We start from the raw sequence: 13,907 nt of genomic DNA on the forward strand, positions 1-13,907 counted from the left end.
ATATCTGAAAGAAAAAATACATCCAATATGTATCTGACTCATCTAAAGTTAAAAAAGCTTGACAAGGAGCATTCTTTCTGGGCGGTGTGACGTCACTCTCCACCCCATCTCGCTCAAATCGATCCAAACTTTTGCTGGTCGTATGTGCTCGATTTGTGCCGTTAAAATGAATACTTTATCTGTTTCCATTTCTTAGAAATTACTAATATGATTCGGGGCTATGACGTCACTTTGCACCCCATATTGTTTAAATCGCTCCAAAACCCTACACTGATTGGTTTGTGCCAGGTTTTCCCGTTAAAACAAACATTGTAACTATTTCCTTAGATATAGCAAAACATTTTCGAGAGTGGTGACGTCACTCTCCACCCCATCTCGCTCAAATCGATCCAAACCGCTGCTGGTCGTACGTGCTCGGTTTGTCTCGTTAAAACAAACTTTTTCCCTTCCTTTAGGTATAGCGAAAATGTTTTCGGGAGTGATGACGTCATTCTCCACCCCCTGTTGTCTAAATCGCTCCAAACCGGCGTCATTCGTTTGTGCTCGATTTGTGCTGTTTTGTGCTGTCGAAAAAACCTACACAGTGATCGTTTTTTAAATATAACAAAAAAACTTTTTTAAGAGCAGTGACGTCACTCTCCCGAAAACATTTTTGCTATATCTAAGGAAGGGAAATAGTTACAATGTTTGTTTTAACGGCACAAATGATCAGCACCGGTTTGAAGCGATTTAGACAACATGGGGTGGTGAATAACGTCACCACTCCCGGAATTGTTTTTGCTATATCTAAGGAAGGGAAATAGTTACAATGTTTGTTTTAACGGGACAAACGGCACAAACCAATCAGCGTAGGGTTTTGGAGCGATTTAGACAACATGGGGCTGAGAATGACGTCACCACTCCCGAAAACATTTTTGCTATATCTAAGGAAGGGAAAAAGATACTGTGGCAGGGCAGAGGGCGGGGCCGGGTCGTGATCATACACACCCAGTCCCGTATTAGGCTAATCAAGCCTCTGAGGTTTAAAGGATCGTGCGGGAGAGAGAGAGATTGTTTACGGACATGTCGGTCATGTGTGTGTTTGTGTCTTCTTTTAAGTTTATCATTAAACTATTATTTATATTGAAAAGCCGGTTCCTCCTTTCCATTGATCCCATCAAGCCCGGGAAGGAGGAGGGATACGCCGTAGTACAGTTCTCGCCACTACCGTCCACCCCAACGGAGCAGCCGCGGCCATCTGCCGGGGGACGAGGAGCCCAGCCAATGAAAGAAGACACAAACACACACGACGGACATGTCCGTAAACGATCTCTCTCTCCCGCACGATCCCCTGCAGTCGACCTTCAAACTACAGAGGCTTCATTAGCCTAATACGGGACCGGGTGTGTATGATCACGACCCGGCCCCGCCCTCCGCCCTGCCACAGATACTATGCTTTGGTTTAACGGAACAAACCGAGCACGTACGACCAGCACCGGTTTGGATCGATATGAGCGAGGTGGGGTGGAGAAGATGTCACCACTACCGAAAATATTTTGCTATATCTAAAGAAGGGGAAAAAGTTACAATGTTTGTTTTAACGGGACAAACTGGCACAAACCGATCAGCGTAGGGTTTTGGAGCGATTTAGACAACATGGGGTGCAAAGTGACGTCATAGCCCCGAATCATATTAGTTATTTCTAAGAAATGGAAACAGATAAAGTATTCATTTTATCGGCACAAATCGAGCACATACGACCAGCACAGGTTTGGATCGATTTGAGGGTGGAAGAAGGTTACAAGACAACAGAAGGTCATTTGAGATGGTATCATTCAATTAGCATTTAACTCCGATTGAGAAGTAAACACAGAAGGGCTTCATTTAGGCTGATTACATCAGAAGGTTTTGGAAACTTAACTTTTTTTAAAACTTGTTTTTAAGACAAGAAGAAATCAGAAAGATCTCTAGTATGGCTCTGTGTTCATGCTGGACAGAATTGACCTGAAGTGCACAGTTCACTAAATTACATTAAAATGTATGTTGTAATCTTCCAGATAACGAAATATACTTCTTCTTTTATTTCTCGCTGTCATCAGCACTCATCTGTTTTCAAAAGATAACAATGTTGAACTTAACATCTATCGTTGGGAAAACTTGACTATGTTGACCAACGTTCCCGCTCATTTTTGTTCTTGCTGAGCAAAACCTTTCTCTATTGGGTGAACATTTCGGCCACCTGAGCAAAAACATCCAATCTCTTTCTATAAGAGATTTAGTTTCAGTAGTGACAAACTAAACTAATAGGAAAAAGTATGAACCTGTGTTCAAAATAATTGTCTTTGTCAATTTACCATTAACAAACACTTTTTATGGACGATTGGAAAGAAAATCTCTTATCCACCAGACGAGGCCTCCATTACCCTGTAAATCAAGTCATCTCTGTAAGAGAATGTCTATCTTGATTGTATTAAAGTCTGAACCAAAATCTAAAAATAAAATTCTGGTCTGCTGTATATGTTCAGCATCTCAATTACATAAAGTTAAAGTTGCATCATCAGCAGCCCTTGCTCTTTATTATGCAAATTGGAGGGTGTCTAAATCTTTAGTCACAGAGGAAATTAAATGTTTTGTTAAAACACTTTCCATGCATTGCACGAAATAGATGTAAGTGCAATGGGTCTGAAATCAGTTAACTGTAGCGAGTCCTGGGAACTGTTGTCCTGGGCGGCTGTGGCTCAGGTGGTAGAGCGGGTCGGCCACTAATCGCAGGGTTGGTGGTTCAGTTCCCAGCCCACATGACTCCACATGCCGAAGTGCCCTTGGGCAAGATACTGAACCTCAAGTTGCTCCCAATGGCAGGCTAGCGCCTTGCATGGCAACTCTGCCATCATTGGTGTACGAATGTGTGTGTGTGTGAATGGGTGAATGAGACACAGTGTGAAGCGCTTTGAATACCTATAAGGTTAAAAAGGCACTTTATAAGTGCAGACCATTTACCATTTGTCTTGTTAAACAAAAGCTGAAACAGCTGGTCAACTGAAAAACGCAGTCGTTTAACACTCGCCCCTTCAACCCTTCAGGTGCCTTTTTTGGCTTAATGCTAAAGAGGCCGATGTCGTGCTCTAAGAATAATGGGCTCATACTATATGAAGGAATTTTAAGGCACACCCTATCACATTCAGTAGTGCACTCCCTAATGTTAAACCTACTGTAGAATATATTCAGATCTTCTGCAAAGGATGCACTATGTAAAGGATATCTTTGTTTACTACTCTCTCTTCCCATCATTGTGTTAAGACCTTCCTCACTCTCAATCTTGTTCTTATATTCTCACTTAGCTTTTCTTAATTTGTCCCCTGAGTTCCCTTCTTTTCTTTCTAACCAAATCATAACCTTTTTCTCATTAAGAGACATTGTAAGGACTTTAGTGAGCCACATACTGGGCATGACGTACACCCCCCCCTCCTCTCCGGTTGGTCATTCCCGCCTTCCTCGACCTGGGAGGAGACAGGAGGGGTAAAAACAACAACAACAACAAAACAAGGTAGACGAGGGAAAGGCCAACACGGAGCGGCCCTACCGCTCCAGGCGGTCGGGATTCGCTTTCCTCCTCCCCTCATTGTCAGCGGTCTTCTCTCGACCCCTCTGCATTTCTAGGGGACGGCAGGGCACTCCTTCACCCCTGGCAGCAGCTCCATCGCACCAGGCGTTCGGGGAGTTCCGTCCCTCTTCACCTCGCAGACGACAGCTGCTCTCCTCGTCCGGGCGGTTGGGCTACTCCATCCCCCGGCAGATGGCAGCGATGCTCCCCTGGGTGGACGGAAGTGTCAAGGACTCTACGATGGGCATCCCTCCTCCCTCCCGGGTTTCGGCACCAGTGTATGGGGGTTCAGGGGAAAGGAGGAGGCGAGAACCATCTTAACAATATAAATAATATCTAATTAAATTAAAAGACACACACAAACACATACAGGGCAGCTGCCTGTAATTCTCTCTCACTCGAACTGTCGTCACCGGCAGTCTTTATCCGTTGCATGCCCCATCAGGCTGATGGGGCACAGTGTCGTTCCAGCTCGGCCCCGCCCTCCTCTGCTCTACACTAAGCTATATAGAGGATTGACAATAAAAACCCACTTGACTTGACTTGATATTTGACTGTCAGTTCACCCATTTTACTCTGTAACAAGCATACGTTAGATGGGGTAATTACCGGTAAGGGAGGTCTGTTGCCTCTTCTTTTAAGTCTTTGGAGAACCCCTCCTCTCGATCCTCGCTTCTGTGATGAAGTCTTAATGCATGTTTTTGTCCTTTGAATCCTGAGCAGTATGCTGCAATCATCTGGCAAATTCACTGAGGTAGGAGTGTAGACGAGGAAGCCGCTCATTGCATTCACTCCCAAACCAGCCGCTGCCAGGAACAATACAAGATATGCAGCCACCCACAACATAAAACTTTTCATCTTCATCTTGAGTTTTTTACATTTAAACAAGGGCAAAAGAAGAAATAAATTAACAGACAAACTAGCGAAAAACAAACACCTCATTCTGCATAAAGATGACATCGAGAGGCTGACCTTCACCTGGCCTGCATTAAACACTCTAAACATACTGCACAAGGTGAGAGTCTGACAAAACAAATATTATAAAAACAAATGTATTGCAACTTATAAAATATGCCTCTTAAATATGTGCTGCATCTAACAGATTTCTTTATGTGTTGTGTGTTTGTGCATTAGTCGCAGCGACACACTATCTGCTGTTTGCTGGTTTGTGTGGGTCAGGTTGCAGCTCAATCTCCACAGCTTGAACCTGCTATACTACAGTTACTCATTCGAGCTTTGACAAGACTAAGTGTGTGTGTGTGTGTGTGTGTGTGTGTAAAAATCTATGCAAAATGTTTTGTGTTAGGGTTAGGTTAAGAGTTTAGAAAAACAAATGTGTGAGGGGCCCTGGATAGCTCAGCGATTAAAGATGATGGCTACCACCCCTGGAGTCACGAGTTTGAATCCAGGGTGTGCTGAATGACTCCAACCTGGTCTCCTAAGCAACCACATTTGCCCGGTTGCTAGGGAGGGTAGAGTCACATGGGGTAACCACCTCGTGGCCACTATAATGTGGTTCTCGCTCTCGGTGGGGTGCGTGGTGAGTTGTGTGTAGATGCCACGGAGAATAGCGTGAAGCCTCCACACGTGCTACGTCTATGCGATAACACTCTCAACAAGCCATGTGATGAGATGTGCGGATTGGCGGTCTCAGACGTGGAGGCAACTGAGATTCGTCCTCCGCCACCCGTATTGAGGCGAGTCACTACGCCCCCACGAGGACTTAGAGTGCATTGGTAATTGGGCTTTCCAAATTGGGGAGAAAATCTAAGTGTGTGTAATACAAATTTATTTTAATTTAGTAATCAATGCTAGTAAATAAACAACCTTTGTGTATGGTTTACCTTGTGCGGTGCCTTTCAGAGGAAACCGAGAGAAACGGCACCTTGTTGCGGGTCCTCAGAGCTACAATGAGAGAGCTTTACCTACACAAACACCACCTGAATTCTACAACACTGTGCAGCATTAAACTAAAAAAGAGATTTGTATAAAGAACCAATGTTTGGATAATTGTATGACTTATCGGTTCATGCATTTGTATTTCAGTGTTTACAGAGGCTCTAAAATTGATTTTGGACTTTTTGGACACTTGAGCCACACTTAAAAAAATTTTACATTTAATTTCCTTAACATAATATGAAAGCAAGTGGTATCTTTTCTCAGAACTTACTTAATCTTCGTAGTTTTGCAATCACCTCAAGGCAACAAGGTGTAAGCATAATTTTTAACAGCACATCTTTGTTTTGTCTTTTTAAACCTTCCTTTTGTGAAACAAAAGTGGTGGTGTGGAGTGGTGGTGGCGTAGTGGCCTAAAGCACATAACTGGTAATCAGAAGGTTGCTGGTTCGAACCCCACAGCCACCACCATTGTGTCCTTGAGTAAGGCACTTAACTCCAGGTTGCTCCGGGGGGATTGTCCCTGTATAACTGCGCTGTAAGTTGCTTTGGATAAAAGTGACTGTCAAATGCATAAATGTAAATGAAACATATTGCTTGAAAAGTCTCTGTTTAAAATAAATGGCACCTGTTTCATTATGTTGTTTTAGTTGCAGTGAAATTCATACCTTTTTAAGTCTGCAAGTGTCCAAATACTTTTTGGGGCCACTGTAAACAAACATTTGTTTATTGTTTGTAATGAATCTTTTAGATCGGATCATTGAACGAGTCGTTTTTGACACCGGGGAAAGAAGGTAAAGTTATGAGCAAACAAAAAAAAAAAAAAAATTGATCTTGGATGCATGTAAATCTATTGTATGTGACCTTTAAAACAAAATTAGGCACATTTAAAAACCATTATAGGTGCTCTTTGTATCTGTTTCTCACCCACACCTATTATATTGTTATACAACCAGAGTCATCTGGAGAACTTTTATGTTTCCCTTATGTGAACTTTGGTGCTACACAGGTCTGGTCACCATTCACTTGCATTGTACGGACCTACAGAGCTGAAATATTCGTCTAAAAATCTTGTTTTGTGTTCACATCTGGGATGGCATGAGGGTGAGTAAATGATGAGAGAATGGTGAACTATCCCTTTAATATTAACCATTCACTTAACCAACTGGAACCCATATTTTCGCTTTTTTTAAAGAAAGGAAGGGACGAGTAGAATTTTCTATTTATTATTATTTGCATCATGCAACTCATGATGTTGATGGATCTTAACTTGTAACAAACTGGATATTCCTTTAATGTGTTAATGTGTGAAAGTACGTCTATTCAGGTGTAAAGACAGAGGGACCATGAGTATTAAACTAACGTTCAAAACATAATCTCCACGGAGACTGTGCCTTGATTTGCTCAATAATTAATGGAGTCCCTCTGGATTTGCATGCAGACAGAGACATTGAGCAGCTATCATGTCTTCTCAGCACTGGAATGTCACTCAGACGCACATCAAAGCACATCACCATGGCGACGGCGTCATAGTGATGCAAAAGAAAACAATCATAAAGTATCAAAAACAATCGCAGTAGCTGCTCGTTCGGGGCTCTTCAGGTGCGACTTTTGTGATGGTGTTTTTAAGATATTTTGAGTTATTAGGGCAATAAGGTTGAAAATAATATGTTAGAAAATGAATTTCATCGCATCTGTCTGGATTAGAGAGTTTATATGACGGCAAATGACATCTGTTGTGATTCATTTATTTAGATTTCGTTCATTAATAATCGGCAACAGTGGAGATATAGAGTATATCGACACTTTATATGATTTAAATAGCTTAGATTTAATATACAAGAGATGAAGTGATGTTAAGGCTATTTTAAACGGGCGTCTGTAAAATTAGATCACTTTCTATACATTTACCTTTTACTTACGGTAAGTTACTATACTTTGGTTTTCTGCATACTGTATTTTCTTCAGATGAATTTTATAGCAGACACAATATCGTATGCAATGGCTGCCAGCTATTGCATTAAACGTAATTTTTTTAATTTGATAGTATTTTTTTAATTTTGCAAAAAATAAAAAATCATATATATATATTATTTTTTTTTGTGCAATATTCTATATATATATATATATATATATATATATATATATATATATATATATATATATATATATATATATATATATATATAATTTTTTTTTTATAAATAAATAAATGATAATAATAAGACAAATTATGTTTGTATATTGTATGTATGTATGTATGTATGTATGTATTAAACGTAATTTTTAAGTCAAATTATAATTTTGCAAAAAATAAATATATATATATATAGCTTCCTTGACCAAAATAAGTAAATACATAATAATAATAATAATAAAATATATATATATATATATATATATATATATATATATATATATATATATATATATATATATATATATATTTTTTTTTTTTGTTTGTTGCAAAATTCTCTCTCTCTCTATATATGTACATACATATAATTTTTTTATTTTATTTTATAAATAAAATTTAATTAAGTAAATTAATGATAATAATACAAATAAATATATAGAATTTTTTTATGTATGTATGAATGTATGTATGTATATATATATATATATATATATATATATTCAGTAGCATGGTACAAATCAATTATTTGTATACAAAGTAGCGTAATATCACTGTACCATTGCAAAAAAAACTAAAATGTATACATTTGGTATCTAACTAATTCTGAAAATCCTTGCCTATTGTTTCTTTCTATAGAAGTCATGTCACCTGTGGATGTATGGGTGGGTTCTTGGAGGCCCCACAGGCCACGGGGTCCCATCGCTGCTATGTACAATAGTCCAGGGCCAACATACGCTCTTCCAGGCGCAACTGGTACATAAACGCATACACATGCAACATATGTTACAATAAATACACTGTGTAAATCACAATTTTGAGTTTTCTCTTCTGTGCAGGAATGAACAACCACGACCCACGGATGCTGAAAGGCCCAGCGTTTAGCTTCGGCACACGTCATCGTGAATTCCAGTCCAACTGTTCCCCGGGGCCTGGATACCTTGTTCCCTCCAACATCACCAGAGTGGGTCTTGACGGGACTCCCGCATACTCTGTCTACGGACGCCGCAGAGATATCAAGCCCTTCCAAACTCCTGGCCCAGGTCTTTAACACATCATAAACACATAACACACTTTTTTTCAGTGTGTGTATGGAAATGAATATCAACAAAATCAGAGACTTTGGACATGCAAGTCAAAGCTGTTGTTTTGTTTTATTCAGGCAGTTATTCCCCTGAAAATGCAGCAAAGACCACCTTTCACTCGGCTCCTGCGTTCTCACTGTCTGCAAGGACTAAATTGTTCCGTAATGACCAAACACCAGGTAGATGCCCACAGATCTCCACAGCAACACTAGTGGGACTTTGCTGGAACATACCAAAACACTGATGCGCTTCAAAGCCAAAACGCAGTAACTACGCCAACACTGAAACTGAGCAAATGGCTTCAAAGTTTTTGGATTGTTCAGTTAAATGTGGGTTATTAAATAGTCTCACTCTGTTCTAGTTCTCTCCAACCAGGTCTCTTGGAAATGAATGATTTTTACACGCATGGCTCGTTGTACGGTATCGCAGCAGTTTCCTGGTGAAATGAACACTTGAGGCGCTACAACAATGACTTTTATACACTTTGCAAATAAAACGGCAGATTATCAGTTCATAAACACTTACATTTCACCCTGTTCTTCACACAATGCTATCTTATGACATCTAAACTCTTTTTAGTGCAAGCCAAAATCAAGGTTACAGTGAGACACTTACAATGGAAGTCAATGGGGGCCAATCTTTGGAGAGTTTAAAGGCAGAAATGTGAAGCTTTTAACTTTCTAAAAACATTTATTATTATTATATCGTCATGGCAACGGAGTTGTAAAATCAGCAATTACTTAATAATCAATTTTATGCCACAAATGATGTTGATTGAGCTTAACTTGTATCGAACCCGGAACACTCCTTTAAGGTTTAGGGTACGGAGGTCATTTTCTTTTTATTAAAAACACCTCGTCTGTTTGGGAGGACATTTATTACGCTTATAGCGCCACACAGTGGACATTTCACCTCAGAACTGGGACGATACCTGTGAATGCTGCCACAGTCACATCATTTTCATGAGATCAGGCTGGTTTTCTCTGAATCTGAGCAGAGTTGAGGCAAACCCTTCTGTCACAGGACAGACCATCGTCCAATTTCAGGTTAAAACTTTTCTTTATTTTTTTAAGTTACTGCGTTTAGTCTTTGCAGGGCAGAGCAGCTCAGGCAGAAGTCATTAATTTTTTGTCCCCAGGACCGGCTGCATACATGCTCCCCCCAGTGATCGGGCCAAAAGTTGTGGATAAAACAGCTGCCCCGAACATCTCACTCAGCGGTCGTAGTGCTATCGGCAGTTTCCACGAAGACCTACGAAAGGTGTGGACGCATCAGGACATCATATTACAAGCAAAGCTCTTAGTGTTTAGTTCGCAAAGAGGTTGACAATAATTTTCTTGGTTTCAGACTCCAGGTCCAGGGACCTACCATGTGGTGAACTCTTGTGTGTACAAACATAAGGCCCCTCAATACAGCATCACTGGTCGCAACCTAATGCCTGGAGACACTACCATGAAACCAGGACCTGGAGCCCACCATCCAGAAATGGTCCGTACCACACAATAACCCACATGTAGGGGAGACTGGGGCTAGTTGTCACACGCAATCATTCATAAATAATATTGTATGTGTTTATAATCTTATGATAAACAGAAAAGTTGATTGGAAAAAACGTAATGTAATTCTTGTTCCGTTCACGCAACCTCACTTTGTAAAGTCTAATTTTATTGCGCTAAATGGCAAGAAACAATATTTTTTCTCTGACACATTCATCACAATATACAGTTCTGAAATGTAGGTGGCGCTCTAATGCATTTTAGTGCTCGTCCACAGACATCCAGTCTAATTTTCTTGTTGTTTGATTGATTATCTTGGCCTCTGAGTGGACTATAAGCTCAATTATAAAGTTATAAGAGTCATTAGAAAGCTGAGATCCCCCCCCCCCTCCCCCTCCCCCTCCCCTTTGCGTTGATATAAATGATTGCATCATCAATAGTCGAAAATATATTGTTCTGATGATTGTTTTGCATGCTTTTCCTTCTGGATGGCATATTTTTTTCTGGACATCTAAGATATAACATTGGATTATTCAGCCAAACAAGCTCACAGACAAGTAAACAATGGCTAATTTTATTTTTAGAAAACGTCCTAATGTAAATGTAGATATACATTTTTTGGCTATTTGGGGCTTACAGCAGAAGTTTTTCGAGCATAAATGAGACATTTGTATTTGATGACATTCAGAAATCATTTTCACCATGATTTTGGTGAAAATCTTTCGAAGTGTCGCACTAGGGCAATAAATAACTGTATAGTCACATTCATGAGAATGAGAGCTTTCATTTGATATATGACCTGCCCATTTTGGTGCCATTTGAAGGAATTTTATTTGTATATAAATATTTCTATCCCATTACCTCAGGGGGGGCGCTAACTTTAAACGTGAATGATTTGAGGCTTTATTTTGTTATTTTAAGTAATGTAAATGCAGAATTGATGGATATGTCTGAAACGTTCAGATTCTAACCTTTCAAATGACACCTCATATGCCTGATTATGTTTACAGATACTTTAACGTTGTAACATATAGCGCCCCCTTTTAGCGCCTCCATAGACAGCCGGCCCACTAAAGCTAAGCAGGGTTGAGCCTGGCCAGTACTTGGATGGGAGTCCTCCTGGGGAAAACCAAGGTTGCTGCTGGAAGTGGTATTAGGGAGGCCAGCAGGGGGTGCTCACCCTATGGTCTGTGTGGGTCCTAATGCCCCAGTATAGTGACGGGGACACTATACTGTAAAAAGGCACCATCCTTCGGATGAGATGTTAAACCGAGGTCCTGACTCTCTGTGGTCATTAAAAATCCCAGTCCCAGAGAATTACACATCTCGTAAAGAGTAGGGGTGTAACCCCGGTGTCCTGGCCAAATACCCCCCATTGGCCCCTATCTACCATGGCATCGTATTAATCTCCATCCCTGAATTGGCTACATAACTCTACTCTCTCCTATCCACCAATAGCTGGTGTGTGGTGGGCGTTCTGGCGCACTATGGCTGCCGTCGCAACATCCAGGTAGATGCTGGTGCAAATACACTGGTGGTGGTTGAGGAGATTCCCCCTATACTATGTAAAGTGCTTTGAGTGCCTAGAAAAGCATTATTATTATTAGGGTTTATGATTGAGATTTTCTATGTCACCACCCAATGTTCATGCGAAACATGCACCTCTGGTTTAATGGTAGGTTCCATTGTGACCACGTGCCCTGGTATTGGGACAAGTTGTCATTAAAGGCCAACATGTGCTCAATGAGCTCACTCTCTATATTAATGGGCAATATCGTGCAAATACACAAAATCCTACTTTTGGCCAAGACTTACACAGAAAGTGACCACCAAATATAAACCTATTACACCAGTGGCAATTAGCCCAGTCTCCCTTTTGCATTTCCTAACTTAGTCCATACTGAAACCACTTCAGTTGCTCTACTATAACTTGTTTCTGTCTTTCTGAACAGGTTGCCTTCACTGGAATCAAAGCTCCCAGCTTCTCCTTTGGAATTCGTCATTCCGAGTACATTGCTCCCATAATTGTGGATGCTGCTGACTAAACAGGAGATTGCCGTCTTAATAAACTGCGCTGCAATGAGCTTCAATCTGTCATGTAATGTTATGATATTGCCAAAATACAGCTTGAAATAATGGCATTTCAATAAAATAAGGCTTCCAGTGTCTCTAAATGTGCTGTTCTCACAGTAACGAGACGAGAAAAAGCTCTGTTCCAAAATGTATCGTAGCGAGCTAGCTTTAACCGCATCACGGTGGCAGATGGCACTGATGATTACTGTGTAATTCAAATAAGATGGTAGATCATTGCAACAAGATGCAGAACTTCATTATTGTCAATAGGCACTTAGGCGTTCATATTTCATTGTGCAAACAAGTGGAAAAACAGGAACGACATTAGGAAGGTTTCCAACAATTTTGCATAAGATATCCTGAATGCAAACGCTTGATATGCGAATAAACTTTCTAAATTTGCTTAAAATTGAAGGCGCTAAAACAACAGAGTTTTGCATAAAGGTGATGGAAACGTTTATTTGCAAAACAATGCCGTTTTTTGACCATTCGTGCATGTGTTATGAGTGTGCGATAGCTTGATCTGACTAGGCCACCGAAAGGTCTGACCTTGGCACACCATTCTTTGAACATAGCGCTTGTCATTCGGAAGTTTTTAGCCCACAGCTGGTCCTCACAATCCGCCAGAACAGTTTTGAGAGCGGGCGCTCCCAGGTACAGTATGTGGAAACTGGCAGTGTGTGGGCATCACAGCTATTTCAGATATCACACTTTTTCTGTGGTGTCTTGTGGATGCATTTAATAATATAAATAAAATAAAATAAGACCGTCCCCAAAGCAGGAAGAGGTCATTCAGCTGCTCCCTCATGATAACGTGCATTACATAGTGCATGGACACATGCAACAATTTGTATTTTCTTAACTCTAGTTTCTACAAATGTGCTTTGAAAATGCGAAACATTTTGGATGGAAACCCAACAATTTACTTGATCAATGCTTATTACAATACCTTCCTATAAAATGGGGGCTGGCCATTCCTCTCTGGCCGACCAGCATGAATATAGCAGCATTATTAGTCACCTACCTGTATGTGTAGTACAAGTCTTGTTTGATGAAGGTAACAGTAGATGTCATGGATAATGTTTTTAAACTAAAGGATTTTGTACAAACTCTTAAGATGAGTGATTAAGTGAAGTCCATCCTGAACTGACTGCAGAACTATGACCAAGATGATGCTGGCGGAGGTCGGTTCATTCCTAAGCCCGAGGTGCAGATGGTGGACAGTTCCCCGTGTCTTAGGATTGGAGTTGGCAGTAGGTCATCCTCTGTGAAGTAGAGCTAGACAGATATATCGGTTTTGCCTATTAATCAGTGCAGATTGTTGCTTTTTGGCACCATTGGTTATCTGCAAAAATCTATGCCGATATTTGACGATATTTTTTTAACCTCCTTTTATATTCTTTATCAATAAACCTCATCTGTTAAAATATACACATACAAAACTCTTCATCGGATGAATATAGAGGCTGTAAAAAGCTTAATTTGGTAAATATTTACATAGAGCATTGTAAGGAAGCCAAGTCTCTATCAATACAAAATAAGAGTCCTCGAGTATGATTTTTTTAAATAGTTAAAGCACTAAAAAGTTTTTATTGGGATTTTGGTTGCACAATAAACTGCTTTTGGGGATTTTATTCATT

General features: G+C 40.2%; 1 protein-coding gene across 2 annotated transcripts; it reads left to right on the plus strand.

Annotated features, from left to right (window-relative positions):
- Positions 1-7,044: 7,044 nt before the first annotated feature.
- Positions 7,045-12,355, plus strand: LOC127622772 (outer dense fiber protein 3-B). Of its 2 annotated transcripts, none has more exons than XM_052096862.1 (7): positions 7,045-7,081; positions 8,253-8,369; positions 8,453-8,656; positions 8,776-8,877; positions 9,837-9,958; positions 10,046-10,186; positions 12,147-12,355. In XM_052096862.1, exons 2-7 carry the CDS (start codon positions 8,258-8,260, stop codon positions 12,237-12,239), a joined length of 774 nt encoding a protein of 257 aa, XP_051952822.1. In that variant the 5' UTR covers positions 7,045-7,081; positions 8,253-8,257; the 3' UTR covers positions 12,240-12,355. The 2 variants fall into 2 exon arrangements, with proteins under 2 accessions (XP_051952822.1, XP_051952823.1); XM_052096863.1 differs by lacking the exon at positions 7,045-7,081 and adding an exon at positions 7,184-7,402.
- Positions 12,356-13,907: the final 1,552 nt, after the last annotated feature.

This window comes from Xyrauchen texanus, chromosome 29 (genome assembly GCF_025860055.1).
Source record: "Xyrauchen texanus isolate HMW12.3.18 chromosome 29, RBS_HiC_50CHRs, whole genome shotgun sequence".
In the NCBI taxonomy this organism is placed as follows: domain Eukaryota; kingdom Metazoa; phylum Chordata; class Actinopteri; order Cypriniformes; family Catostomidae; genus Xyrauchen; species Xyrauchen texanus.

Bases quoted from the DNA above. Each gene is read 5' to 3' on its own strand.
- LOC127622772 (XM_052096862.1), top strand. From the start codon at position 8,258: ATGTCACCTGTGGATGTATGGGTGGGTTCTTGGAGGCCCCACAGGCCA. The intron at 8,370-8,452 runs GTACATAAACGC...TCTTCTGTGCAG, and splicing joins CGCTCTTCCAGGCGCAACTG to GAATGAACAACCACGACCCA. The intron at 8,657-8,775 runs GTCTTTAACACA...TGTTTTATTCAG, and splicing joins CTTCCAAACTCCTGGCCCAG to GCAGTTATTCCCCTGAAAAT.